This window comes from Kockovaella imperatae (assembly GCF_002102565.1).
Source record: "Kockovaella imperatae strain NRRL Y-17943 chromosome Unknown BD324scaffold_5, whole genome shotgun sequence".
NCBI lineage: Eukaryota > Fungi > Basidiomycota > Tremellomycetes > Tremellales > Cuniculitremaceae > Kockovaella > Kockovaella imperatae.
The window spans coordinates 31715-57519 of NW_019028945.1; the positions used below are offsets into that span (position 1 = coordinate 31715).

The 25805-nt window shown below is 51.9% G+C and overlaps 16 protein-coding genes across 16 annotated transcripts; 9 read left to right on the top strand and 7 right to left on the bottom strand.

The window, feature by feature from the left end:
- Positions 1 to 5: 5 nt before the first annotated feature.
- On the top strand, positions 6 to 856 carry BD324DRAFT_622252 (hypothetical protein). The gene is made up of 4 exons (XM_022015454.1): positions 6 to 295; positions 345 to 356; positions 409 to 602; positions 653 to 856. The coding sequence occupies exons 1-4, from the start codon at positions 255 to 257 to the stop codon at positions 763 to 765; spliced, it is 360 nt and encodes a 119-aa protein (XP_021871511.1). The 5' UTR covers positions 6 to 254; the 3' UTR covers positions 766 to 856.
- Positions 857 to 922: 66 nt separating this feature from the next.
- On the bottom strand, positions 923 to 1399 carry BD324DRAFT_650102 (hypothetical protein; the record flags this gene model as incomplete). The annotated part of the gene is made up of 3 exons (XM_022018097.1): positions 923 to 1105; positions 1159 to 1284; positions 1325 to 1399. The coding sequence occupies 3 exons, from the start codon at positions 1397 to 1399 to the stop codon at positions 923 to 925; spliced, it is 384 nt and encodes a 127-aa protein (XP_021871512.1).
- A 1401-nt stretch (positions 1400 to 2800) lies between these two features.
- BD324DRAFT_650103 (hypothetical protein) lies at positions 2801 to 3332 on the top strand (the record flags this gene model as incomplete). The annotated part of the gene is made up of 5 exons (XM_022018098.1): positions 2801 to 2812; positions 2866 to 2961; positions 3007 to 3123; positions 3178 to 3228; positions 3270 to 3332. 5 exons carry the CDS (start codon positions 2801 to 2803, stop codon positions 3330 to 3332), a joined length of 339 nt encoding a protein of 112 aa, XP_021871513.1.
- Positions 3333 to 3454: 122 nt separating this feature from the next.
- BD324DRAFT_641753 (Pex12 amino terminal region-domain-containing protein) lies at positions 3455 to 4804 on the bottom strand (the record flags this gene model as incomplete). The annotated part of the gene is made up of 5 exons (XM_022017444.1): positions 3455 to 3961; positions 4007 to 4306; positions 4343 to 4476; positions 4515 to 4623; positions 4664 to 4804. The coding sequence occupies 5 exons, from the start codon at positions 4802 to 4804 to the stop codon at positions 3455 to 3457; spliced, it is 1191 nt and encodes a 396-aa protein (XP_021871514.1).
- A 331-nt stretch (positions 4805 to 5135) lies between these two features.
- On the top strand, positions 5136 to 7038 carry BD324DRAFT_578509 (Ferroporti-1; the record flags this gene model as incomplete). The annotated part of the gene is made up of 12 exons (XM_022013327.1): positions 5136 to 5278; positions 5317 to 5360; positions 5404 to 5555; positions 5592 to 5625; positions 5664 to 5826; positions 5866 to 5959; positions 6001 to 6244; positions 6281 to 6325; positions 6363 to 6430; positions 6465 to 6663; positions 6699 to 6745; positions 6784 to 7038. The coding sequence occupies 12 exons, from the start codon at positions 5136 to 5138 to the stop codon at positions 7036 to 7038; spliced, it is 1488 nt and encodes a 495-aa protein (XP_021871515.1).
- A 57-nt stretch (positions 7039 to 7095) lies between these two features.
- BD324DRAFT_650106 (general substrate transporter) lies at positions 7096 to 9432 on the bottom strand (the record flags this gene model as incomplete). Its single annotated transcript, XM_022018099.1, has 14 exons — positions 7096 to 7231; positions 7267 to 7435; positions 7478 to 7571; positions 7610 to 7799; positions 7835 to 7889; positions 8103 to 8134; positions 8176 to 8222; positions 8263 to 8668; positions 8704 to 8747; positions 8785 to 8826; positions 8860 to 8920; positions 8974 to 9011; positions 9050 to 9072; positions 9108 to 9432. 14 exons carry the CDS (start codon positions 9430 to 9432, stop codon positions 7096 to 7098), a joined length of 1662 nt encoding a protein of 553 aa, XP_021871516.1.
- Positions 9433 to 10069: 637 nt separating this feature from the next.
- On the top strand, positions 10070 to 11269 carry BD324DRAFT_650107 (muconate lactonizing enzyme; the record flags this gene model as incomplete). Its single annotated transcript, XM_022018100.1, has 1 exon — positions 10070 to 11269. The coding sequence occupies one exon, from the start codon at positions 10070 to 10072 to the stop codon at positions 11267 to 11269; it is 1200 nt and encodes a 399-aa protein (XP_021871517.1).
- A 140-nt stretch (positions 11270 to 11409) lies between these two features.
- Positions 11410 to 12442, top strand: BD324DRAFT_382192 (hypothetical protein). The gene is made up of 2 exons (XM_022012635.1): positions 11410 to 12134; positions 12187 to 12442. Exons 1-2 carry the CDS (start codon positions 11614 to 11616, stop codon positions 12338 to 12340), a joined length of 675 nt encoding a protein of 224 aa, XP_021871518.1. The 5' UTR covers positions 11410 to 11613; the 3' UTR covers positions 12341 to 12442.
- Positions 12443 to 12886: 444 nt separating this feature from the next.
- Positions 12887 to 13598, bottom strand: BD324DRAFT_382206 (hypothetical protein). The gene has a single exon (XM_022012636.1). It carries the CDS (start codon positions 13550 to 13552, stop codon positions 13076 to 13078), a length of 477 nt encoding a protein of 158 aa, XP_021871519.1. The 5' UTR covers positions 13553 to 13598; the 3' UTR covers positions 12887 to 13075.
- Positions 13599 to 13948: 350 nt separating this feature from the next.
- BD324DRAFT_650109 (putative orotidine-5'-phosphate decarboxylase) lies at positions 13949 to 14874 on the top strand (the record flags this gene model as incomplete). The annotated part of the gene is made up of 3 exons (XM_022018101.1): positions 13949 to 14140; positions 14197 to 14308; positions 14363 to 14874. The coding sequence occupies 3 exons, from the start codon at positions 13949 to 13951 to the stop codon at positions 14872 to 14874; spliced, it is 816 nt and encodes a 271-aa protein (XP_021871520.1).
- Positions 14875 to 14961: 87 nt separating this feature from the next.
- Positions 14962 to 17045, bottom strand: BD324DRAFT_622278 (ubiquitin fusion degradation protein UFD1-domain-containing protein). Its single transcript, XM_022015455.1, has 7 exons — positions 16631 to 17045; positions 16497 to 16579; positions 16412 to 16444; positions 16240 to 16367; positions 16057 to 16187; positions 15579 to 16007; positions 14962 to 15533 (listed from the first exon to the last, which is right to left on the bottom strand). The coding sequence occupies exons 1-7, from the start codon at positions 16699 to 16701 to the stop codon at positions 15026 to 15028; spliced, it is 1383 nt and encodes a 460-aa protein (XP_021871521.1). The 5' UTR covers positions 16702 to 17045; the 3' UTR covers positions 14962 to 15025.
- A 123-nt stretch (positions 17046 to 17168) lies between these two features.
- BD324DRAFT_622281 (t-SNARE) lies at positions 17169 to 18792 on the top strand. The gene is made up of 7 exons (XM_022015456.1): positions 17169 to 17522; positions 17577 to 17629; positions 17678 to 17781; positions 17833 to 17992; positions 18031 to 18137; positions 18204 to 18436; positions 18478 to 18792. Exons 1-7 carry the CDS (start codon positions 17233 to 17235, stop codon positions 18752 to 18754), a joined length of 1224 nt encoding a protein of 407 aa, XP_021871522.1. The 5' UTR covers positions 17169 to 17232; the 3' UTR covers positions 18755 to 18792.
- Positions 18793 to 20286, bottom strand: BD324DRAFT_622282 (alginate lyase-domain-containing protein). The gene is made up of 6 exons (XM_022015457.1): positions 19958 to 20286; positions 19887 to 19913; positions 19680 to 19839; positions 19561 to 19639; positions 19315 to 19503; positions 18793 to 19257 (listed from the first exon to the last, which is right to left on the bottom strand). The coding sequence occupies exons 1-6, from the start codon at positions 20175 to 20177 to the stop codon at positions 18853 to 18855; spliced, it is 1080 nt and encodes a 359-aa protein (XP_021871523.1). The 5' UTR covers positions 20178 to 20286; the 3' UTR covers positions 18793 to 18852.
- Positions 20287 to 20546: 260 nt separating this feature from the next.
- BD324DRAFT_608125 (hypothetical protein) lies at positions 20547 to 22412 on the top strand (the record flags this gene model as incomplete). The annotated part of the gene is made up of 7 exons (XM_022014103.1): positions 20547 to 20604; positions 20781 to 20946; positions 21001 to 21198; positions 21235 to 21393; positions 21444 to 21505; positions 21549 to 21655; positions 21705 to 22412. The coding sequence occupies 7 exons, from the start codon at positions 20547 to 20549 to the stop codon at positions 22410 to 22412; spliced, it is 1458 nt and encodes a 485-aa protein (XP_021871524.1).
- A 474-nt stretch (positions 22413 to 22886) lies between these two features.
- Positions 22887 to 24240, bottom strand: BD324DRAFT_382416 (hypothetical protein). The gene is made up of 2 exons (XM_022012637.1): positions 23085 to 24240; positions 22887 to 23036 (listed from the first exon to the last, which is right to left on the bottom strand). Exons 1-2 carry the CDS (start codon positions 23874 to 23876, stop codon positions 23025 to 23027), a joined length of 804 nt encoding a protein of 267 aa, XP_021871525.1. The 5' UTR covers positions 23877 to 24240; the 3' UTR covers positions 22887 to 23024.
- A 130-nt stretch (positions 24241 to 24370) lies between these two features.
- BD324DRAFT_622294 (hypothetical protein) lies at positions 24371 to 25800 on the top strand. Its single transcript, XM_022015458.1, has one exon. It carries the CDS (start codon positions 24496 to 24498, stop codon positions 25612 to 25614), a length of 1119 nt encoding a protein of 372 aa, XP_021871526.1. The 5' UTR covers positions 24371 to 24495; the 3' UTR covers positions 25615 to 25800.
- The last annotated feature ends 5 nt before the right edge of the window (positions 25801 to 25805 follow it).

Sequence of the window (25805 nt, forward strand, 5' to 3'; positions counted from 1 at the left end):
TCACCTCCAATTTTAATTATTTTTTGGTTGGATTTTTGCCAATAGACTTTATCCCAACAGCGACCAAGACCATTTAGATGACTTGGAACACCTCTGACCTCACTCTCTACATCACTTGCCACCATAGCACGTACTCTTCGTATCGACTTAGGAATACTCAGCTGTGGTCTCGCTGACCAGTCTCAAGCAGCGGAGGGTGTGTGGGCTCCTCGGCATCCCTCACCAGCATCCGGTCAGCATCCGGCTGAATCACCATGCAGCGGCCAAATGACCCACTGGCCTCGCGAGCTCTGTTGTGAGTGACTCTTTTCGATGTCGTGAGGTTCACTGACGGAGTTACATAGCATCAAGAACCTGTACGTGTCTCATAGCTTACCCTGTCTCCCATCACGCTGACCATTGCGACAGCAACTTCAACATCTCTGGGAATGACCTATACGACCTCTTTGGAAAGTACGGAGCCATCCGTCAAGTCCGTTTAGGAACCGATACCAATCTCAAGACGAAAGGCACGGCCTACGTGGTATATGAGAATCCGGACGATGCGAGGGAGGCTTTGACACACTTGAATGGATTCCACTTGATGGAGAGATATATCGTCGGTGAGTACGCCTGCCTATACGAGGCGAGTTGGGCTGAAGATGCATTTCAGTGCTATATCACCAGCCTTCCAAGCAGCAAGCTTCTGCACTGGCAAAGGCAGAGATAAGAGCGAGAGAACAGGCACTGGAGATGGAGAAGAGGCGACTAGGCATGCAGGACTAGATGACGGGCGAGCATGTAAGAGGAATGTACCACCACTATGCATGACCCGGGCTCATTGATCAGATCCTCATAGAGACTTATATATTGATTACACTGATATGTACAAGATGAGCATTTTCTTAGATACAAGACGAGATGTGAATTAGCAGGGCTAGTGCTAGTACAGTCCCAGGCCGCCATCGGAAGACGACGCAGAGGATGTCGGCGAAGCAGGGGGAGAGGCGTTCCTTGACATGGTCGTGGTTAATCGGCCATTCCAGCCGTCTTCAGCCTCTTCAGAGCAAAGGGTGCAGCGTGAGTCGGAAGAGGCAATGTTGCAGAGACCGTACGACTGGCGATCCTGCGAAGGTATGGGGGTCAGTTCATGCATGGATGATTTGCTCATCGATTTACTTTCTGCACGCATCCAGTGCAAGCGAATGGGAGACAAGAGGGATGGCAGTCAACCTGACCGATAATTGATTCGGCTCGCGTAGGAGGGGCGTTGGGGTTGGGCAAGGTCAATGGACCGTGGCAGAGCTGAACGGGTTAGCGATCAGCCCATGGCGGCTCAACCCACCCTACAGCTCCGTGGACTGGTACATTTGGAAGCAAGCTTGGTGAGCATGATGCGTTTTTCAAGTGAGGAGACCATGATGAATTGTAGATTTTGAGATAGAAGATCGGATGACCTTTAAAGAGGCGACTGATCGAGGAAATGACGCTAGATCGAAAGAAGGATCGTCGTGTGGAGCGGACGAAATGCTGATCTGTGGGCTGACTGCGAGGTAGGCTCGCTTTGACAGCTGCAGAGATAGTCAAAGATAAGGATTTCGCAAGTCTGGACTGATGATTATCGCCCTTATCGACCAGTAACTATCGGAGCGATTGACCGGATGCGAGATGAATCCCAGTAGATCGAAAGGTACCGATGGCGATGCTGGTAGTGTTAGCTACCTGTCTCGCGGTGCTCAGAGAGATAGAATGGACCAGTTCTGCCAGTGGCGATGGAGCGAGCTATATAGGTGACGGCAATTGTACAGGTGATCAATACGCCGAACCAATGTTACCCCACGTCCGTATTCGGGGCGAGATCGAGTGGTACCTCCTTTGCGATGCAGAACGTTCCTTATTGTTGTGGTTGTTGTGATACACTCTGCGAAAGGAGCGGGCGGATCTTATTGGTCCTTGACGAGTCCTTTGAGTCAAGGCGATGCTTCTATGTTCGACAGCGCACACAAATGGATCGCCGAATGGACTGAGGGACTGATTGGCAGGTCCTTTCTGAGAGGTTGATTTTGTGTCCAGGGGGGTGTATGTGTCTAAATGTCAAGAGTCCAGCTCAAGCAGCAGCAGCTCTTCACCTGGTTGCCTTTTGCGTGTATCTCGGCGTGAAGGGATTCCACTCAGAACCCGCTCCCCCAGTTCCAAAGGTATTATAATGATCCAGCCAACTATGGAAGCCCAGCACGCCCCGCTCTCTCCGAAGATCTGGTAAAGTAGTTGTGGTAAATATAACTCTTGTGCCACAAATTAAAAAAAAGGAAAGGAAAAAAAGAGGGTGAAAGGGAGATGACGCAGAGGCAAGCAGCAGAGGAGGGAGTGCCAAGTGTGGCGGAAACCATTTCTGAGGGTGCGCGCGACCGCATGGGATCATATGGTTAATGCCCCGCCCCCCTTCTTCCACCGCCGCCGCCCCCGCCCCAGCTGAAGCGGAGATAGAGTGGTTTGAGATTAGACTTGACATGCACATACACAGACACACACACACTCTCTCTCTTTCTGCGCCTTCCCTGTGGCAAAGCTGAAATCTTCATGTCTCGTGAAATATCGCGCATGAAGCACCCTCGGATTCCTGGTGTCCATACCGCAATCGGAGCGTGATTGAGGGACTCAAAGACAAGGCAGAGTGGGGAGGCGTGATGGGAATGATATGAGTGCATAAAAGAGATCAAGCCTTGAGGCATATAAGGGGTTGCGACCTGGTGATTCCTCTCCCATTTCGTTGTCTCATCGCCACTAATCCTTATCATCATCAACAACGACAACACCGGTCATGTCACTCACCGTCCGTCCATTCACCCCGCTTGACGCGTCTTTTGTCGCTCCCAAAGTCACCAGATCCTCTCCGTCTCTTCCACCGCGTCCACAGGCTCGTCTTCTTCCGCCTACTCTAGATCTCCAGATGACCTGCATGATCGACTGGTGGCCCAAGAGGTGAGGCGCAGTCTGTTTTCTCGAGCCCCCGCTGACAGGTAGCAGAGCTCTACAACGTTCTCCATCTGGTCCGCAGGTAATCTGCGCCTGCATGACCGAGATTTGACCATTCCCCCTGGCGATGCATCCGAGCTCCTGAGCAGTCTCAAACGGGATGCGAGGGTGAGTTGGAGCGTCATGCATCCATCGTCCAGAACGTCAATTGATATGCCACAGTTTGAGGTCGTCTCCGTTACCTACCTGGATGGCGATAAGGAGGAATGGAAGGTAGATCGTCGTCCTTTGCGCCGTCACTGACTTTGCCCCAGGCTTCCATCCTTCGTGTCGTCTCTTCTCCCGACACCCCAACGGCGCTCTCCGACTCTGAGTGAAGAATCATCTCTCGGATGTCCAGAGATCTCCACATGATGAAGCTCGCCGCCTGACGAATGACCTCTTGGTTGTAATTCTTCATGACTATATGCATATACTGATGCCTTGACCAATGGGGATTTCAGATGAGGACTCGCCTCAATTGGCCAACGCTGACATCCATTCCTGTGAAGGGGCACTTGCCGCGACGTCTTGTATTCTCAGAAGTTCCGCCTGATTGATCGACGTCGTCGGTACCTGCGATAGCATCCCAGCCACATCTCCAACAGACGACCCATCCGCTGGGTAAGATAGCTGGATTTTGCCAGTTCTTATTGCACAAAGGGCATTTGCCGTACATCTCATCGTCCACTGTGTAGATGAGATCAGGCCCCGTAGCGCTTGGGTCTGCCATCTCAGGTGGTGAACCCGGCGGCGATCGCTGTGGGAGCAATCCGCTCTGAGGCAGAATCGGGAGAGGTTTCGGCGGAGGAATGGCGCGATGAATTTTTGATCGAATGTTTGTATCAAAGTTGAGGGATATATCCCTTGGAGAGGAGGGCGAATACCACCATTGACTGAGCTTCAAGGCAAGGAGCAGGGGCGGCAGGAGAGGAGGCACAAGCCTGGTCCAGGTTGAGTCGGATCCCTGATACGATTAGTGATGTTGGACGATGAAGCGGCTTCTGCTCACCTCTATCTCGTCTTGTTCCCTGCGCTGTATGCTTGTTCCAAGCCATGCGTGCCAGGGTCTGTACACATCCGAGGCTCCAAAGAGATAGCGCAAGTCGTAAGCGAGGAATGTAGCGTCCAACGTGAGGTTGAGGTAGGGGTATATCGCCTTGAACAGCTTGGCTCTCTGTACGTGTGAGCGATGAGGAACAGGAAGGCTTACCCTTGGGAGTACGGAAATCTCACTATCCCTATCGTTGACACCGACTCCAAGTTCCTCGTAGTAGCTATGAGCTCTCGCTCGCAGGTATGGAATTCCGACCTGGGTGTAAGCGTAGCCGATAAGTCTGGGAATTACCAGAAAGACCAACAAGCCCCATCTCTGCCTTCTCGTCAGCCTTCCAGGTCGCTGAAATGCAGATGAGTGAGTCCTAGGGTATCTCGTCGCCTGGACATGGTAAAGTTGATGAAAGTGCTCCGATACAGAGGCATCTGTGAGGATCAGAATATTTACCATATCCCGTCCTCACTATGCTTCTTGAGATGATGACGCTCGATCAGTAACATGACGCAGGCGAAGAACTCTTCATGGTGATTCAGTATTCTCAAAAGGTATCTCGGATATCGTTGAGCAAAGTACTACGCATAGTCAGAAAGAAAGCTGGTCCCACAAGCTCACAGATAGGATGTATCGTATCACAGGGTGGAAAAGATCCCTCAGCTGATCTTGGCCCAGGAATTCGAAGATCGATGGCCGATGAGGGTTCGAGGGGCCGGCATCTGGGAACAGAGGCTGACCAGCATCCTCATTCGACGCCATGGAATGGATGTTATCTGTACTGAAGTGAACGGTTCCACAGAGTCAAAGCCAAATCTGAGGATCCAATCTCGGCTAATAAATATGGCAACCGGTCAAGTCAAATTCGACTTCCAGCTGATTGGGAGGCAGCTGGTCCCGAGGAATCATGCATGCATTGACTAAGTACTGTCCAGGGTATCAGTCCCTTCTCAGGTTCTGATCATGACCTGTTTGGTGGTATCAAGATCAATGCCGTGTCTTGAGGTTGAGGAGGGCCATGCCACGTGGCATGCTGGTGAAAGACCGATGAAGTCTTCGGAGATCAGCTTTGCAGTTTTCGTCCTCTACCGAGATGCCCCTGTCCGAAGATGTCGAGGCCAGTGAGCGGCTTGAGCATTTAGAGCCGCTGCTATTGGAGGAGCAGATTGTGGATAGCTCCCCAGTCATCCTTCCTGCACGAGCCTTAGCATGCTTCTTCCTGCAACACCTTTCAAAGTCTGTACTACGCCGTCGTTTGAGCTGATCCCGCACAGTTCAGTGGTCACAGGCCTGTACGAATTCTCCTGCTTCTTGTTTCGTGAGCTTGTTCTCATGATCATTGACATCGCTGATCCCTCCAGTCATTGAGATTTTTCGGGACACGCTCGTGCCCTCGTCTCTCGTCGGTCTGGTATCCACCTTGACTGGATTATCTTTATCCGGCTGGATCGGAGGTCTGGTTGATGCCACTGATCGTCTGACATTCGTGAAATGGATAGTTGGCGCCGAAAAGGTAAGGGAGTTCTTTCAGACTGGACTGACAGCTCAGATCCTCTATATTGTCATATATACAGTCTTTGCAGGTGATCAGCATCTGTGTGTTCGTAGCTGATGACCGCAGGCCTCTTTGGACCGCTCGAATCGGTAGCCTCGCTGGCATTCCACTTCAAAGCGACATGGTCAACGAACCTCATCATCTGGTGCGCCATCTTTGTCATCGTTAGTGCATCGAGCTTTCTGGCGATTGCCAAGACCGGTCTGAACGTTGCATTTGAACGAGACTGGTGAGTGAGGTGTAAACGTTGCATCCGATTGACGATCAGGGTCTCGACTATCGCGAATGGCGATGCTCATCACTTGACAATGTTAAACGCATGGATGAGACGGATAGATCTATGCAGCAAGCTGGGCGCACCGGTAGGTGACTTGGCTGATGAGGTTCGCTAACCACATCCCAGCTCATAGTATCTCTCTTGACGACTCTTCTTGGGTATCAACGGACGACCATGATCTTATTATGCTTCTCAGGATTCAGTCTTGCAGCGGAACTATTGTGGTTTCAAGTGGTCTATCGAGCATTCCCAATACTTCAGCATCCGCGAACGCATGCACGGGAGCGCACGACCGAGTCCTCCAGGGCGGCGTGGTTGTCACGAGAGATGGAAGCCTGGTCTACCTTCATCTCTCTACCGGTATTCTGGAGTGAGCTCATACATACCGCCTCGAGCTGACGTCAAGGTTCCCTGTCTATCGCTTGTCTGTATCTCACAACTTTATCGTACGGTGAGCATGTTAGACGAAGGATCCTGCTGATACTTAGACGGGACTTTCATCGCCTACATCAAATCTGCGAGAGGGTGGGACGATGCTTTCATCGCAGGCATGAGAGTAGGCGGCCATCTTGACCGAACTGACGCAACAGGGCCTGTGCGTTCTGACTGGACTGTTGGGCACCGTCATCATGCCACTGTTGGAGACGTGGCTAGGTCTCGAGAGAGCTGGCGCATGGTCTATCTGGTTCGAGGCGTCGTGTCTGGGTCCAGTGGTTTTAGCCTTCTTTATCGGCGCCCCAGAGTACGGGTCAAAAGGTTCATTCTGGAATTCGGCGGTCCTGTTCGGAGGTTTGTTCCGGCATCGATCCTTAGCTTATACACAGGTATTGCTCTCTCACGCATCGGGCTTTTTTCCTTCGATCTGTGCCAAGTAAGGTGGAAGACCCAAAATTGGCTGACACTGCACAGCTCAAGGAGCTTCAACTTGCTCTGGATACCCATCCCATGCGGAATCAATTGACTGCCCTGCAGAGCTCGCTGGCCAACATGTTCGACTTGCTCAAATATGCTTTGACGCTCCTTATTGCGACGCCAGATAGATTTCGATACACCGCCTTGGTCAGCTGGGCAGCAGTAGTCACTGGAGGAATCCTCTATTCCTTATACCTTCGCCGTATACGAGGTCATTTATTCCATTTCGAATGGCTCAAGAAGGCTACTTAGGGCACGGCATCGATCATTTCAACACGCAAGGTCTTCACAAAGACGAGGGCGGTCATCTCATGCCACTGCTACCCGGGCACTTCTCGCTGCTACCGCCTTCCGCATCTGCAGCTCCGCGTCTGTGACGGTTTTTGACCATCGCCATGCCGGGATCCTCTTCTCGTACAGCTCGTCTATCTCTGCAGCGGAACGACTGTGCGTCAGCCCAGCCTATAACACAACACCTACGCCCTAGTCTCTGGAATGAAGAACCACATGACAATACAGCATGGGACGGAGAACGCGCCGTATACAAAGCCGGCTCTGACATTCAAGGCCAGCAAGAGCGGCGGCGTCGCGTAGCAGCTTGCGATGCCCGTGATCGAGTTGGTGAAAAAGGTCACTGGACCCGTTCGGACTGGACATAGTCAGCTTTGACCACTGCGATTGAGGAACTCACTCCTCAGTACAGCCGTTGGAAGCTCTGCCGAGTACAGATAGTAAGACATGCCGATGGTCTGGAATGCAAAAGTCCAGAAGCAACAGATGACGAGCTATGGAATGAGTGATGGGACGATCTGAGCGCGCTCACCAAGCCGTTAGACGCAGCAGCGTTCGTGGACTCGGTCTGACCATTACCAGGTGTGGCACCGGTGTAATACATCCCGCCGACGACTAAAAGAATGATCGTGACGAAGGTCTCGCAGTAATTGATGATGAGACGTCGTCCGAGTTTGTCAGTGAAGGCTGACCAGAGCATGATCGCCAAGAGATTGCAGCAACTGACGGTCAGTCTAGACCGCTTTGAGAGACGCACGAGAGAATGACGCTTCCAAGGAAAGGATCTGCTAGTCCGGCGAGGGAGAAGAAGTCTACCATTCAGCGAGGCACTTGTTACAGTTACAGGAAAGAAATGCATCGATCTCGCTAGACCTGCAGTACCTCTATATACGATCCTGGCTCGGTCGAAGGTCCATGCTTATGGACATTGGTGCTTATTGTTCTCTAGACCTTGCCAAGACCATCCTCGGCCGGGACAGAGCTTCTTATCCGTCCCTCGTAACAGCACTCATCACCAAACTGACAGGTGGAATAGGTGTTGATGATAGTGAGACCTCTGAGAACGGGTCAAAACCAAATCAATGGCTTGTGACTCACGCGAATTGTTGGCATACGGCCAGGATCATCACGGTCAAGGTGCGTCTCTGCCGCCAATCAGTGCCACTCTTCTGTGACCACACGTACAAGGTTCAGCCCACGGAATACATCTTTGAATGACGGCTTGTTATCCAACAACAGATTCTCGTGGGCGATGGTCCTCTGGATGATACCGTATTCCTCTTCAAAGTCATACCCAGGCACATTACCGTATAATTGACGCAGCGATCTAAGGGCCTTTTCACCGTCACCCCGTCTGGCATGGAACCAAGGGGATTCCGGGACGAACGCCCAGAAGACGATCATGAGGCCGATCGGCGCCCAAAGAATCCGCATAGCGAGCAGATAATCGTCCGGATGCTTCTGATTCAACTGTTGCATCATGACGGCGACGACAATGCCTCCGATATTAGACCAGACGGCTTGAAAGGTGATCATTCCGCCACGAATGCGATTTGGGCAGATCTCCATGGCGTAGACTTGGCAGGTGATTCTGTGAATCAGCTGGGAAGGTTCTTCGGACCTTACTGTAGAACTCCGATACCGGCACCATTGCAGAGCTTGGCCAATGCCTGAGAGGTCAGTCGAATCACACATCCAACAACCTACCCAGACAGAGGGAGTTTTTGCCGTATTGAGGAACACACAGCCCTAGACTTAGCAAGAATGGGACGGGCAACGTACCACAACGAGCCATACCCATGCTAGGTAGAACGATACCTTTCTACCGAAACGATCTGCGACCCTGAATATCCAAATCAGAGACTAGGCACCTTGGACCAAGCCTGGAGAACATACCAAGAAATATGGGTGAAAGTGACGATTTGTCCAACATTCTAGGTTTTCAACATGAACCCCCCCATGCAGAACTCACCAGCAAAGCACTCCAGGTAGATACTGTCGTCAGAGCGGAGTCAATGTTTATGACTTACGCCATGTAGGATCAAGACCTCTGACGCCTGTCTGATCCTTGACGGTCGCAAATTGTTTGATGAATCCTTGGTTTGCCACAATGCTGCCACCTGCGCCGAGCTCGAACCCTTCGCAGACGTAATCGGTATAGACTGCGAGACACACAAGGACAGATCTGCGGAAGACCCAGATTGTGCGTGGGATTGAGAGCTCATCGAACCTCAACTTGGACAGTGCCATGCCAATATCGGCTGCCTTGTCGCCAAGCTCAGTCTGAGGGACGACATGGTCCACGTGGGAGATTTCGAGGTCTTTGTGGTCCTTTTCATTATGAGTTGTGTTCATCGTGGCTAAGTGATGGTTCCGAATGGTCTCATCGCAGCCTAGTGTCAATATATAGAATATGGCTTCACCTCACAATCGGCTTCTCATTCTCCCGAGTCCTTGAACCTTGGCTCGACATGAGATTTGAGGAGTCATGAACTACCTTGCCCGGGGCAGTATTCAGCCGCGCGAGGCGTCGTAGTGCAAGTGGGGTAATAAAATCTTAAGCGGAGAAGCGAATCCTGCGCTTTTCCACGCCACGCCGTGATCGAGGAGCTGCATTCCTGCTAAGCATAGGTCGTGAGATGAGGAGGTGCACGCAAGAAAGTGGATATTAGAGCGCTCTAAGAGTGAAGTGGCCTGTCTGAATGTGGTCCTATTTATTTGTATTGCAGAGGCTAGGCTCCGGATCTGTCTGAAGTTGGACCACAGACTCCAATCCAAAATCGGAAGCTGTACCACTACCCAGCCCTGAGTAGCAACTGTGCCATATGTACCGGATGAATGTCGGTGCTATCTCCCTTCACCTGATCTGGGATCTCGTCGAATGCCATTTTTGGACAGTGCGATTCGCTGTTGCGGAACCGTCTAAAGCCGGTGCATTCCGAGATTCCGTTACCTCGCCTCGCCCCACTCTTGGCATCTTTGACGTCTGACCATGCGACCAACAATTATCACTGATGTCCAGTGTTTCTTGACGTGCCCGGACGGTATCGATCTGGTCGTCGTCAAGGTCCTGACGGATCGCGAGGTGCATGGCTGGGGCTGCGCGACCTTCACTCAGCGTGCTTTGGCTGTCAAGACCGTGGTGGATGAATACCTCTTGCCTCTACTCAAGGGCCGAGATGCGAACAATATCGAAGACCTCTGGCACATGCTGTCTGTCAACTCGTACTGGAGGAATGGACCTATCGGCAACAATGCGGTAGCTGGCGTGGACATGGCCCTTTGGGACATCAAGGGAAAGCTCGCTGGCATGCCGTTGTACCAGCTATGGGGCGGGAAATCCAAAGACGCCATAGCCGTCTATACTCACGCCAGTGGGAACACCTTAGACGAGCTTTTCGCTTCCGTGGATTCCAAGATTGCCCAGGGTCACACGCATATACGATGTCAGCTTGGCATCTATGGGGGTGTCCCGAAACACATGCACTCGACAAAGAATCCTACACATGGAGCGTACTATGATCAAGACGAGTATATCGAGAACACCATCACCATGTTCAAGGCTTTACGGGAGAAATATGGCTACAGGCTTCAGTTCCTTCATGACGTTCATGAGCGACTGTGGGCGTCTCAAGCCATTCAATTGGCAAAGGCTCTTGAACCGTACAGGCCCTACTGGATCGAAGACATCTTCTCCCCGGAGCAAAGTGGATGGTTCGCCAACTTGAGGGCACAATCCTCGGTGCCTTTGGCCATGGGAGAACTCTTTGCTCACCCTCACGAATGGCGAGACTTGATTGTCAATCGACAGATCGACTTTATACGATGTCACATCTCTGACATCGGTGGCATCACACCTGCTCTCAAGCTTGGCGCCCTTTGTGAGACATTCGGCGTTCGCATAGGCTGGCATGGTCCAGGAGATATGACGGGAATAGCCGTGGCAGTCAACACACACCTCAACATCTTCTTGACGAACGCTGCGGTTCAAGAGTACACGGCAGCGGCTGATAGCACCAAGCGAGTGTTTCCCAATACGCCTGAGCCTGATAATGGGTTCATATACCCTGGCACAGCGCCTGGTATAGGCGTCGAGTGTGACGAAGCAGTCGCCAGGACGTTCCCTCCGTTGAACAAGGTGGTGGAATGGACACAGTCGAGATTACCCAACGGGGCATTGTTCACCCCTTGAAAACCTTTTCATTACAGATCTGTAGATTGGATTAGAAAAGTTTTCATCGTTTTTGTAATGAAGATCAGGAACGCTCATTAGGAAAAGTTTTCTTCCAACCGGATCGTGCCTTCCCCGGGAGCTGCTTCGAGGTGACACCCCCCTTTGCCCTCCCTTCTCCCACTTTCGTGGCTGCATCTGGTGGCTCAGACTTTGTCTCTCCGTCCCCCATCCATTCTTTCCCATTTTCTCCATTCTTCTCTCGATCTCTCTCTCACAAGATCAACCATCTTCTCTGCTCATCGAACTCGCTTTCGCTTGCTTGGGATCTGGCATCCCCCCGTGCGAGTGGGCGTGGGAGCAAAATGTCCTTCGTTCATATGATTTACCTGCTGCTGAGCGTCTGGCTATGTCGTCCCATCTTGGCTCAAACCAATATCTTTATATCGGACCAGTCACCACTGGTGTCGTTCCATCCCGAATGGGTCGACAGCGGGATCACGAACAAGACGACCAAAGAGGCCAGCTGGAATATCACATACTCTGAGGTTTCGTGGTCAGGCGTGGACATCACCAGTGGACCCGTAGGACAGGGATGTTCGACTCACTGGACAGAGGCCACAGATGCTTCCATATCGATGCAATTTTCAGGCATTTCGCTCTATGCCTGGGGCAACATCACGGCGCGCGGAGGCGAGGGCAATGCATCGTTGGCGTATGGAAATACAACACTCAACATTGACGGCAAGAATGTCTCGTCGTACGACCCCGTCAATGGGACATTGGGGATGATCAGCGGCGTCAGCGCGGGCTGGCACAATGCGACAATTTACTATGAAGGGAGCGGAAGATTGTATTTTACAGGTTTCACCTTGACTTTGAACATGTGAGTCATTATCACTTTGCATTTTGCGACCTCTGTCTGACTATAAACGCAGACAGGACGATTTTAACACTACTTACTTGGCGACCAATGGAAGCTCAACGCATCCCATCAATCCTGCTTTCAATCTCTCGGGATCAGACGGTGACGATTGGTCCTTGCAATCGATCGCTACCCGTGCGTGGCCTCACATTCGGTGCTGTAGCTGACTGCTCATCACAGAGGCTCCGGTACAGCTTATTTCCGGCTCCAATTTCTCCACTCTTTCCTTCGATGCTCCTGTCAACTCTTCAGCCATCATCCTGTTCGGCAATGTTGGACCAGCCTACGGCAATTTTTCCGTGTCCAGTTCTTCGTCCCCGAACACCTCGAACAGCAACAATCCGCCCGCGAATCAGACGATCCTTGTGCCGATGATGGGCGTTTCTCCCTGGTACGGACTCAACGTCGTCCAATATGTGCACGTCCTCGACCCAACTGTGGAGTATCGATTTGAAATCACCAATCTCGGTCCCGATGAGAGCATTTACGGTCTGAGCAGTGTGGTCTTCTTGGCTGACGAGTGAGGCTCAAATGGAAGATTTATCGCTGATCCTTCAGTGGATACACGGATTCCGATGATGGCTCGGGCTCTCCCGATTACGACGACGGTCCGGATCTGTCCCTGATCATCGGTCTTTCGGTGAGTTTGCCACCCCTGCAATGGAGCTAACTATCAAGGTCGGGCTGTCTCTACTGCTCATTCTCGCCGGCCTGGTCTTCTGGCTGGTTCGTCGTCGTCGGTCGCGCCAAGTAGCTTTAGTCAAGTACGTGCTCTAACATGAGACAATCTGACCACATCCAGACCCGTCAATTTCTCGACGATGGAGCTGGGGGTATCATCGGAGCCGGTCACACCCGTGGACTGTGTACCCTCCTTAGGTGAGTGTCTTGAGAACTTGCGGTCACTGACAAGACAGCGGATGATCACTCGGACTCTGTCCCAGAGCTTGAAGATTTCTCAAGATATAGGGATAAGCAAGCTGCGCTGTTCGAGGACCAAGCTTTGCATAACGCGTCATTGAGCGCTTGGTCTTCCCCCGAGGCATCCGCGAGACCGACGATACGTACAACGGATACGTCATCACCGACTTCTCGTTTGCGGTCTTCCTTGAGTAATCTGCGACTTGGCTCTGCCAAGACAGACACGTCAGCAAGCCTGAGCTCGAGGCCCGGCAGCTCAAGTAGAGCTCGAGCGCAACAGGTTTCGGTCGTTCAAGAGGAAGATTCCGGATCCGCTGGACCCAACATTGAGTTGTTGCCACCACGGTACGACCCCAACTGGCAACGACCAGAATCAACGGATGGCCATTCGCCGGTAGAAGAGTAGCATTCTTTTGGGTACCATATTGTAGTCTCATATGTGTTGCATGTAATCTCATCTTGGGCCAGGACGCAGTAGTTTTGCAATGTATTCTTTTGGCCGGCGCCCCGGTTATTCACAAAAACCCAAAAGAAAAATATTTTACGGAGATCGTCGTCGCTTCAGCTTATTATCATCCAGACTCGACACATCTTGCTACTTCGTCCTCGTCCTCCTGCGCGGCTTCGCATTCTAGAAGGTGATCTGAGTGTCGAACGAGTGACTATAAAGCCTTTGGAAGCAGTCCGCCTTCTCGCTCCGTCCTCACTAATCTCAAGTCAGTTCTTCGTGATCTTTCAAATCGCCCGAAGTCCTGAACTGATCTGGCTGGCCTGGATCACCTGTGCACTACAGTCCCCGTTGTCGATCCGTCATCTGTCTCGGCTATTACCGAACCAAAGCACTCGTCGCCATCATGTCCGTACATCCTACGACCCTCAAGACTTATGGCTCGAGGGTCTCTCTCCATTCCAATCCCACGGCCAAACGCCTTCTCGAAATCATGGAGAGAAAACAGAGCAATCTCTGTGTCAGTATAGATGTGACCAATACAGCGGAGGTCCTGGAAATAGTCAGAGGAGTAGGATCGAAAGTCTGCATGGTCAAGGTAGGTTTTCAAAATCGCTGGAATTGTATGAATTGAGCTGAACATGAGTCTACTAGACACACGCCGATATCATCTCTGACTTTTCCTCAGCTTTTGCGGACGAGCTCGTCAGATTTTCAAAGGAGCTAGACTTTATCATATTCGAGGACAGAAAGTTTGCAGATATCGGTGAGTCCAAGTTTTCTGATGTCCGACAGAGGTGATTCTTATGCTTTCACCCAGGCAATACTGTCGTGCACCAGTACCAATCTGGACCACTGGCCATCGCCTCATGGGCGCATCTGACCAACGCTCATCCTATCCCTGGGCCTGGCATCATCACTGGCCTGTCATCTGTTGGCCTACCTCTCGGTCGAGCTCTCCTTCTGCTCGGTGAAATGTCTTCAAAGGGCAATCTGGCAACTGGAGAGTATACGAAGAAGACCATGCAAATGGCCAAAGAGGCCGGGAGAGAATTTGTCGTTGGTTTCATCGCCATGTCCCGTGTGGATCCGGAAGAGGAGGAAGATTGGCTGATGCTCACTCCGGGGGTGGGTTTGGTCCAAGGAGGTGACAAGATGGGTCAACAATATCGGACGCCTCGGGATGTCATTCTGGACAGCGGGTGCGATGTCATAATCGTTGGAAGAGGGATATACGGAGTCAAAGGCGGGAAAGACGCCATGGAGGCAGAGGCTGAGAAATACAGACGAGCTGGATGGGAGGCTTACGAGGAGAGACTGAAGAGGACATGAGCCGAGGCATAAATTTGATAATTCTAGAGATACAAATCCCCTTGTCGATGCTACAAGGGTTTCATGTCATGATATGTATATATACATGCTTATGTGGGGGGGGGGGGGTGATACGATCTCGCTCTCTAAAAGGCTGGCCTCTTCACCGATGTCAGTCCGAATCGATTTCAATGACTTCGTGCTCATCGTCGTCACTGTCAACAAAGCCAAAATCATCCTCGTCCAGCATAGTCGCATCAATAACGTTTGATGGAGGTGGAGGTGCCGCAGGCTGATTCGACCTGACTCGATTATGAGCTGGCTCAGGTGTCGGCATCGATGGCGCGGGTCGTTTGGGTCGGAGAGTGTTTCCAGATCCAAGTTTCGCCCAGGGATCGATCTTCTCTTCCGGCGACGGCACTGCGACTGATTCAGGTGCAGTACCATTTTGCCCACTCAATACTGGCTGAGGACGTGAGATGCCACCAGTCTTTCGAAGCGTCTCGCCTTGACCCTGGAACGGGTCTGGTGACTTTGGTGCCTCGACCTTTTTCGGCTGTTTGGACGAGTCGAAGGGTATGTATTTGTAGCCAAAGAAAAATTTGCCCTCAGGGAGGACGAGAGCAGCAGGGACTTTGCGATCATCCGTGAGAGAGTCGGGTGTGACGATACGATTCCCCCTGAGAGGTGTCTCAGACAGAGTCTTGTTTTACTGGTCCACTTACCCGTTCCTGTTGATTCTGCTCTTTGGGTCCACCTCTTCAATCTTCTTAGCCAGTCCCTTGCCTTTCACTTTCTTCCCACTCAGACTCTGTCCAACACCAGTGAAGCTTTCCAGAGGACCACTCTCTCCCGAGCCTCCAGACGCGCGAGAGACTGACCGACTGGATCCAGCAGATCCTGTTGTCGTTCCACCGAGGTCAATCTTGAGCTTATCAGCCATCGTGGGGATCGGAGCGGGAGCGGGTCGAGGAGGTTCGACGTATCCCACAGGCGTGGCAAAGTCAACTTCCAAATCGGTGTCAATGACGCTGATACCGGCTCCTTCCGGTGTGGTCTCCATGATGAGGAATTCAAAGACGAGAGAATTGTATGTGATCTCGATGATGTCTCCTTTCGTCAGGCAGGAGTAGAACCGAAGCGCAGATTCGAGCCTGGAAAAGTGGATGAGCTTTGTCCACTGCGCTGTAGGTATCGACTTACACTGCTTTTGGATCAGATACTTCAAGGAAGGCAGTACTCTGCGCTTGAATCTTGACCATCTTTCCTTTAGGTAGCTCGGCACCTGTCAATCGAATCGGATCTCCTTCACTGATTTCCAGTGCTTTCATCATCTGTAGGGATAAGCTCAATAGACGTCCAAGAGTCGAGGAACCTCCGGCTCACCCAGGCTGGCAGGTGGACGATTCCTTCGTCCGCAATGAATTCTAAGACTCCTGCATGCGTTTGATTGACTTTCGGGTTCCGTGGATTGCGCAGGTGAAAGGTCCAGGGACTGGGGATCTCCATTGCAGCTATGGGTACGTCAGCCGCTTTCCTTACAGGATGGAAGACGCACAGAGCTTGGCAAGTGCAGAAGGAGGCATGACAACTACGAGTCGCATCAGCTTCCACTCAGTCAAGGTGATCCGAGATGTATCCACTTTTTCCACCGTACAAGAGCTCTGATCGTTCGTTGCCCCCCATGACCGCCACTGAGTACGCCTTGTAATACTCGTCGAAAGCACTAAAGACGAGTGAGAAGGCGGCAATACCTTCGATACGGCTGACTGCTTACCTGGGAGGCGGTACCATGCCATACCCTCCGAATCCCATCCCACCGAATCCAAAACCTCTACTTCCACCCATGAGCTGAGCTAATAAGTTACTGGGACCGGCTGGAGGACGGGCGACTGGGATCTCGATCTCGTCGTCTGTTCATTTTACACGCAGAGTGGAAGGTCCAGAGTTTCAGACAGGGAGCAGGTGAAAGAAGAGCAGTGACGAAGAGATGATCCAGTCAGCATAGTTGGTAATCCAAGCGGCGAACAGGTCGATAGCTCACCCTCATCATCATCGTATCGTCCGTGATTCATCGCGACCGCCCCAAAGTATATTGAGTCTCAATTGCAGCGGCTTACTTGGCCTCTGGTGCCCTGTGTAACTCTGGCTCTCTCGCCGTGACTCTGAGGGTTGTATCAGCAATAACTATATGATCAGTAACTTGGACAACAGAAATCTCGATGCGTCACACCACGAGTCAGTCCCACGTGGGATATTTTGATTCCGCGTTCGGTGGTTGATTTCAGCGTATCGACGGGTATTGATGACGAGCGAGATCACTCGGATGGCGAGGAAGACTCAGATAGCGACATAGGACCACTGAATGTTGGCCTCACCATGTCAAGTCCATTTTTGCCCGTCTCACCGGCCAACACGGCAAGCTCGACGTTTCCAAGCTCACCCACTTTTGGTCAAACTTCCAATGCTTCGTCTTCCTCTGCATCGACATTGACTGGTATAACGCGATCAAGGACACTATTCTACTTGTCGATTCGGGACAGCTCCATCACACCGCGTAGAGGCCCAAAGAGGAGTCCAGAGGGTCAGTATGGGAATCGCATGGATGCAACAGACGAGGAGGAAGGGCTACTGGGAGCTAGGGACACCAAAGGTCTGCCACCGAAGTGGTGAGCCATGAGGGGTCCCTGCATCAAGAAATGGTGTCTAACTTTTCGCTACAGGGTAGATACGAGAGATGAGATTGAGGAGACTCTTGAACGTATACCTATGAAGAGTGAGCGCGCCTGTCTACGATCCCATCTCACTCCATCTCTCTATCCAGTAAATGCTCTTGAAAAGTTGCACGCCAAACATGCTCTTCCAGGATTTACAGACAGGTCAGCAGAGGAGCGAGAGATAGAGAGGCAGACGACAGACATCACAAGAGTGAGATCTTCGTCATTTGGTGACAACATCGAGCTGACAAAAGGACCTAAGGACCTGAGGCGCTGTACGAAACTCATTGGGACCATACGACCTCTGAAGAATGCCTCCAACGTGGAGACCACGACGGCAAAGAATGTTCAGCGAGGTCTAGCACAGCGAATACAGGATCTTTCTGGACAATTTAGGAAGAAACAACGGATATACATGAAGAGTGGGTTACGGTTCATGGCACTTTGCTGAGAGGGGTAGAGCTGCAAGGCCACGCGATCAAAAACAAGGATCTCCTCGTGGCTAGTGGAGCTATCAGTCTGCGAGGATCAGACATGATCGATGATCTGCAGGAAGATGAGCATGCGGTGGGTAATGTCATCCAGATGTCAGAAGCAAGGGAGTTGGAGTATCATGCTGACCGTTGATTTCAGAGCAAAACCCAGCTCCAGTCTGAAGCTCAAGTCGCTATGGATGTGGATTTAGATCAACGCACCAACGAGATCACTCAGATCGCATCCTCGATCTCTGAGCTCGCGGATCTTTTTCGGGATTTGGGCAATCTCGTAGTGGAACAAGGCACGGTCTTGGACAGCGTGGAGTACAATGTTCAGCAGACGGTCACTGAACTTAAGGGTGCCGAAGAAGAGCTGGTCGTCGCTCAGAGGTATATATGGACCCGGTGGTCATGTGCTGATCTCTACTCAGATACCAAGCGAACACTGGACGTCGGAAATGTATCCTTCTCCTCATCCTCATTATCGTCGGCTTGATCATCATCCTCATTTACAAACCCCGAGGAGGACCCGATCCCGTAGTCCCTCCGCCTATCGAGCCCCCGAGTCGATTTGCGAATCCACCAGCCGATGAGCAATCGGATCATGTTATCATCAATCGGCCCGGAAAGTTTCCTCTTCGCCCACCGAATGGAGACCAAGTGATTAATGATGGTCGGGTCAGGTCAAGATTGTTCAGGACCTATTGAGTGCAATGAGATCGGTAGATCTCTACGAATACAACACATATGCACGACAATTATAATGAGCTCGGATCTCAGATCGCGCTCCAGAGCAGTTTAGCAAATTAGTTCCAACCTCCTTCCCACAGACTATCATCCAAGCGGAGAGAGGATGCGTGGCCCTTCCAGACTGACAAGCGCTTCCTGAACCACGCAAGCTTGGCAAAGAACCGTTGATCATTGTCCACCTTCCCCTCAATCGGACCAGGCTTGATAGTGTCCGCAAAGTCTAACAGTGCATCCAGATACGTCAGGACGCGCTGATCCGGTGATTGGCCAGGAGGAGAGGTCAGATCGGCTAGGATGAACGTCGGCTCGAGCATGAAAACCGTGTAATGTCTAGGCCTTGTGCGTGCTAGTTCGCTAGCGAAGAAGACGGGAGGACGCAGAGGAAGAATGCGTTGAAGGAAGTGAGACAGAGACTGGGTGACTGAGGCTGCAACATCGAGATACGAAAGATGGCTGAAGAGCTGCGAAGGTCTTTGATATCAGCATCAACAATTGAAACAGCGAAGCGGGGGTCTCACGGCTGCATGATACCACATGGCCACGTTATTGCCTAATGGTCCATCACAATGCGTAGCAGCTGCTTTGCCAAGATCGGAATTCTTCATCCACACGACATGTTGAGAGAACCAGGATCTCAGGCTGGTGTCCAATGGTGGCGATAAGGATGCCTGTTGTATTATCTGTGAGACAATTAAGAGATATCGAACCTGGACCCTTGGGCGTGAGCCATGCACCGTATTCCGAGAGGAAGTGAGAAGGCTCACGGCGATGATGAAGTGTAATGTGCCCTTTGGTGACTCTTCTCCTGGAACGCATTGGGCGTACGGAACCTGAGGAAGCATTCTGGGATTGTCATTCCAGGTGCTTGACAGAAACCACATACCCATTCTCTGAATCCAAGAAGAAGACCGTCAAGAGATGTTGGATTCTGTCTAGACAAGCTTCGGAGATCGAGTTCTCCAGGTGTTTGACGCCCAGCGTCAAGATATACACGTTTGTGGCCATTTTTTCGAGCTGATTCTGCCCCTGAGGTAGATCACAACCTTCAAGTGACATCAGCTAGAACGTCTGCTGGGAGACCTTTGCTCACATGGATTCCGCTGGCCATCCCGCGGTTCTGCAGGTACTTTAGCTTCGTACAGACGTCTCTCGCCTACTCACCCCAGTTTCCCGGATGCACCTCCCAGTAATATGGCTTCAGGCTGAATAAGTACCTTTTATCGACTGGACAGACCAAGGGAGAGAAAGTCACGCTGTACTCTTCGTCCGTCGACAAGATCCGCTTCACCATCCGGTTCAGGAGAGTCAGATCTGGTACATGCGTTGGACATGGCTGTAAAATGACCAGAGGATATTTCGGTGGCTCAATATCTGTCGTCATGGTGTGTTGCACCTAGCTCACGATACAGAAGTCAGCCTTCGAGCGAGTGATCTGCTCTCAAAGCTATCTGGTCCTACGCCATGATCAATGGACTTTCAAGGCATATGAAGAGAGCGACAGAGAGTCGCCTCCACCTCGAACACTTGCTTAGGCGTGCGAGTCTGGCATTCCGACGGTAGCGAAAATAGGCGCCCCGCGCTCAGACCCTTCCTTCGAGGTTCGCTGCATCCAGTCGCTCTGGACAGTGTTCTCTCTTCTCTCATCCTCACCCATATCGAAGTCCGGAGGTCCAGAGTCGGTCTGCAGGCCCTCACAGGCATCATCCTCCCCCTCCATCACAACAGTACGCTACGTTTCGCCGCGAGGAACATGACCGTCTCGGCCGATGAGCCTGTCCAATTGAGGCTCTATGGCCTCGGCCAAAGTGGTGAGTCATTCCCGTCCGAGAGCTATGTCCAAAGCTCACAAGACACGTTTATGCTCCCCCTTCCTCTTCCTCCTTCCTCTGCCTGCATTCTGTGACGCCTTGTACACTGGAGCCATCGCTGACCTGATCTCTTCTTACCCCGTGCTTTCCATTGCAACTCAATACATACCGGATAGTCACGGCTCAAGACATCACCAAGGCTTTCTCACCCGCTGAGATCCTGAAAATTCAGGTCTTTCCTTCCTCTCGGGGTGACACGCAGTGGGCCACGGTGCTTCTTCGAGGCGGAGCGGATCTGGACGAATGCCTCAAGCTCAAGTCTCGACTCCAAAGCCAAGGAGTGTGAGTAGACGACCGCATGACGGTTCACGTACAAAGGTGACTTTAATCTCTCAGCTCCATGATAGTTGCGAATCCTGAGCCTGCGTTCTACGGACAAGACATCGACAACACTGGTCGAAACCTCCGATCTGTCCCACTTTCCCAGCATCCGTTCCCTCCGCTGCTTGAATCCAGCCGTGACCTTCCACCTCATTTCAGTCCCAACCTTCCTACGAACCTCTACATCCTGAACCTACCCATCGACATGGACCCGTGAGTCAATGGGGAACTGACCTGATGTGTTCTCAGTGTGCAATTCCACTCACTCTTCGAGCCATTCGGAGCCGTTGAGCACTCGCAACTATTGTCCGAGCTCGACGGGATGGGTAGACGAAGAGGTTTCATCATGATGGAAACTCATACGCAAGCCAGCAATGTCATGATGACCCTCAATGGAAAGTGGTTCAGGTCAGTGAATCTCGACGTGATGTGAAGGGTCATCCATCTGACATTGCCAGTGGCTCCCGAATCGACATTACCTGGGCTCTGAAGCAGCTAAAACCGAACGAAATCAAGCGTCGTGGGTCGCGAGATCCGATCTCGTATGTACTGATCTCTCTAAGGTGGTGGTGGACTCTTGTCCAATCGAGTCATTCATCCGCCCCAGATTCATCACCTCGATCGCGACCGAGAAGCCATGGCGGACTGCTCAGTGGTAGTTGACAACCTTGTGGGTGGAAGGGTTGAGCGCCGGCGCGTCTTCACTGACTGAGGTCCAGGATGCCCTGGCCTTTCCATCGCCTACGTCCATCTCTGAGATATTCTCACACTTTGGTCCCATCAGTCGAGTGACCATGATTCCTGGATTGACAGGCTCCGCCATCATCAAGTTTGCGACATCTCAGACCGCTCGAGACGTCGTCGCTATGGGTCCCATGACGATCGGCACCTCCGCCATCCTGTTCCGACCACTAGTAGGATCAGCTGGACTTTCGCCGACCAGGTTCAGTCCATTCCCGGATCCTGTTACTCGGGATGTCCAAGCGCACGGAGCCACGATCGGTGTCACTAGTGGTCACCATTCGTTGGCGCCTTCTCGGTCATTCCCCAAGATCGACTGGTCCCATGGCATCAAGTCGAACCTGAATCCCGCCACTTCAGCATTTGTGCCCTCATCGTACAGCCAGCTTCGACAGGTGCCAGCGACATCCTCAAGCCCCGTCAGTCAAGCCGATGAAGATGATTTGAAGAATGAAGAACCCCTCGGCAATCTGTTAACTTCAAGCTTGAGCGACAGTCAGCACAGTCGTACCACTCGTACCGACACCACCAAGGCTTCATCCGCAGACATTCAACAACACAAGACTCAAAATAGCACAACGCACCTCTCCAGGGCTCACGAACAAGGCCTCAAAGCTATCAAGGCAATCTGGGATCGACCTGAAGTCTGGAGTGAGTCAGTTGCCGGCAAGGGAGAAGGGCGCTGACCAGTTCTCCAGCCTGACCGGCATCGTGGACAGCACCCTGGAACTAGATTCCCACCAACTAATTGACTCGGCTCACTTCTTCCTTCCTCACTTGTAGCGATATCACTCACTCACTTTCAACGCATCAAACTATGCCCGCACCTCAAGCCAACATTCTGCGTCTTGCTCGCGCTTCTCATCCTCCCTTCACACCTTTACACCTTACACCTTGCCAAATATCGAAACCTCAAATCATCACCTCAAGCCTTCTCAGAGCGTCAAGACTTTCACGCAAGCCTTGAAGAATATGCTCGATGCAAGACACACGTATATCTCTTCGCTTGCCTAAATGCTTGAGAGATGGCGTAGCTTGTGTTTCACTACACATCAAGCTGCTTTAACCATCTCGTACTCAAGACGTGGATACTCAAGCGGTTCCTATTCCATGTATTCTCACACACCTCACGACTTCGAGCTTTGAACGAGATTCACCAGATACTCATGTACATTCCCATGGACGACGTGTTGGTAGAACATCGTTATGCATTCTCCTCCACATGTCAAGTCATTCGTTTCGTGCAAGCCGTGTCCGGGTTGAGCATAGGATAAGATGGCACTATGTCCGAGCAACGACTACCTGCCAAACTTGAGGTGGAGTCAGCATCATGAAGCTCCGAATTTCTGCTGACGTACCAGCCACTCTGCCGCCTTGTTGACCAAACCTTTTGATTCTTCGCTTTCGTCCCAAGCGAACGACTCGGTGCTCTTTGCCTTGACAGCTGCAGGCTTCTGCTTCAGCACTGACGTGTTTTGGATCCTAAGTGGTGTTCCGGGTCCAGGTCTCGACATGATCTCTCCGTTCGAGTTGCCGCCGTGACCGTTCTGTGATGCCTGACCACTCGATGGCCCGTGTCCATCGACAAGTGTGCAACCCGCTGTGCTCCCCGGTCCAGCGACTTTGAACCCAAGCATCCATCTTCCATTGATGATTTCTCCATGACGTCGTAAAGCGTACAGAGCCGAAGTGGGCGAATGGAAGGTGACAACGTACCAGTTGCTTCCTTCTGGTCCTGGAATGTACGATTGCACGGAACCAATCTGCTCAAAATAGGGCTGAAGAAGGCCAAGTTGGTCCATTGGAGGGCCAAAGACGTGCAGCGAGGTGGTGCTTGGTCCAGCGGTGAGAGATGAAGGAGCAGGCAGAGAGAAAGAGGATGAGGACATGGATGGAGGTGATTGAGCAGTAGGGAGAGATGAGGATGATCGCATGGCGTTCGAGGTGGGTGTCGCTGCGAGGTCATGGAGCGAGGCGGTCGGAGGCGCATCTTCATCCATTGCCATGGACATGGAGGGCGTGGCTCGTGATGTGCGAGGATTGCGGGGGGATGAGACGCTGAGATGTGTGTCAGCGAGATAGTCACAGAGCATCAGCATCGACAAAGAGCTCATTGAGAGGGGACTGAGAGTCTCCTCGATGTCAGGCATCGTGAGGAATCTAGGCAGGTAGATTTTGACCGACAGGATGTCCTGACTCACCTCACTGGGCTTCGTCTCACTTCCTTCGGACTCGATCCAGCAGCTGGACTGCTACCCAGAGCCAGCTTGCCTGCTGGACTACTCGCAAAGCTGGGTATGAACTTGATACCTTCTGCCATCTCTTCATCCCGAGGGTCCAACTGATCACCAACAAATCGCGCTGTTGGTCTAGCTGATGAGGATCCGCCCATTTGTGGGACCGAAGATGGCCTTTGAGGTGTGTGATAAGATGCAGTTGAGGCCGAGGATGACCACCAGTCTGAGGACGACGCCATGGCCGATCACTGAAGCTTCACCAGAAGTGAAAGTATTCAGGTCCAGCTTTCCAATATCGCGCTGGGAGGTGTTTTGGCGTACTAATTTTGATCCCGCTCACCTTTTACGTCATCATCTCAAGGTGCGCTATTAGGTTGGCGGTGAACAATAGACTCTCGATGGCGAGCACAAGCGATCCGATGGCGGGGATAGGGGACAAGTGGATTAGATTGAGATGCATTCTATCGTTCTCCATCTCTTGTTCTGTGATCGGGCTGAAGCAGGCCCCTTTATTTCTCAACAACGGTGAACGATGGCCACCTTCTCACCGAAGCTCTTCATAACTACGTTCCTTGCCATTCTGGCTTCGAGGATCAATGGCAAGATCATCAACGTGCCACCTCATCCATCAGAGCAGCCGACCAAAGCAGAAATGACACTCCGACCGGACAGTCTGGACGCCCCAAAACTCGATCACGTCGAAGATCAATTCTACGAATGGTGGTATTTTGACGTGATCTCCGACAAGGATGGTCAGTACACGTCTCTCGACGTAGTGTTCTATACTTCCACCACTACTGGCTTTGACATCCTCGGACCCTCTGTACCCCTCGCCAATCCAAGCGTCGACCTAATCCAAGTCACTGTAGGCTTTGCAAATGGCTCCGTTTATAATGCCTATCTCAACGGGTCTCAAGCGACATTCATTATGCACGGTGATGGTGTCACGGGGATTTACCCCAGTCCCCGAGCCATGTTCAACACTGCCAGCGATCTCTCCAGCGCTTCAGTCGTCCTTAACGCCCCTGAAGTAGGATTCGAAGGCGTTCTACATCTCACCTCTACTGCTCCCCCGCATGGACCGTGCGATGCTGCTCATCCTGGCATTTCGCTAGAACTGATGCCTCATGTCGGTTGGGTCAACGCGTTTCCCGATGCGATTGCACGAGCCTCCATCACAGTCAATGGGGAACAACTCGTTATCGAAGGAAGAGGGTACCACGATAAGAATTGGGGTGACCGGGCGTTCAGTAAGAGCCTCGATACGTGGTATTGGGGTCATGCGACTCTCGGCGACTACTCAATCGTCTTCTTCGACACATTAGACTATGCCGGCGTTGGAAGGTCCAGTTCATACGTGGCAAAAGATGGAAAGATCCTGGTCTCGCAATGCAAAGGCGTTGTCGCGAGACCATTCGGCAACGGTGCGACGTATCCTCCCAGAATGATGGATCCGGAACCTTTGGGCCTCCATCTGACGATCGACACTCCTGATGGGCATATCAATGCGACGCTCACCAAGGTCCACACTGTTCTCGGGCTGGGACTCGGTCCTTATCATCGATGGTTGGATAAGATAGCGGGGACAGTAGGAGGAGGGGAAGAGCTCTACGGACTGGCATCGTTCGAGCAATTCGCTTTCTCTTCATAGCCTCCAACCGACCGCTTGCACACTCCCAGGGTTGATCACATCACATTCCTGGATCGCATCCCATGCAACAACTACTATTGATGATCCACGTTGAGCAACAACGGTACCCCTTGCGGCCGGACCTAATGTTCTGCCCTTTCTATTACGGCATTCTGATGGGATATAAGATCCAAAAGTGGCAGCACATGCTT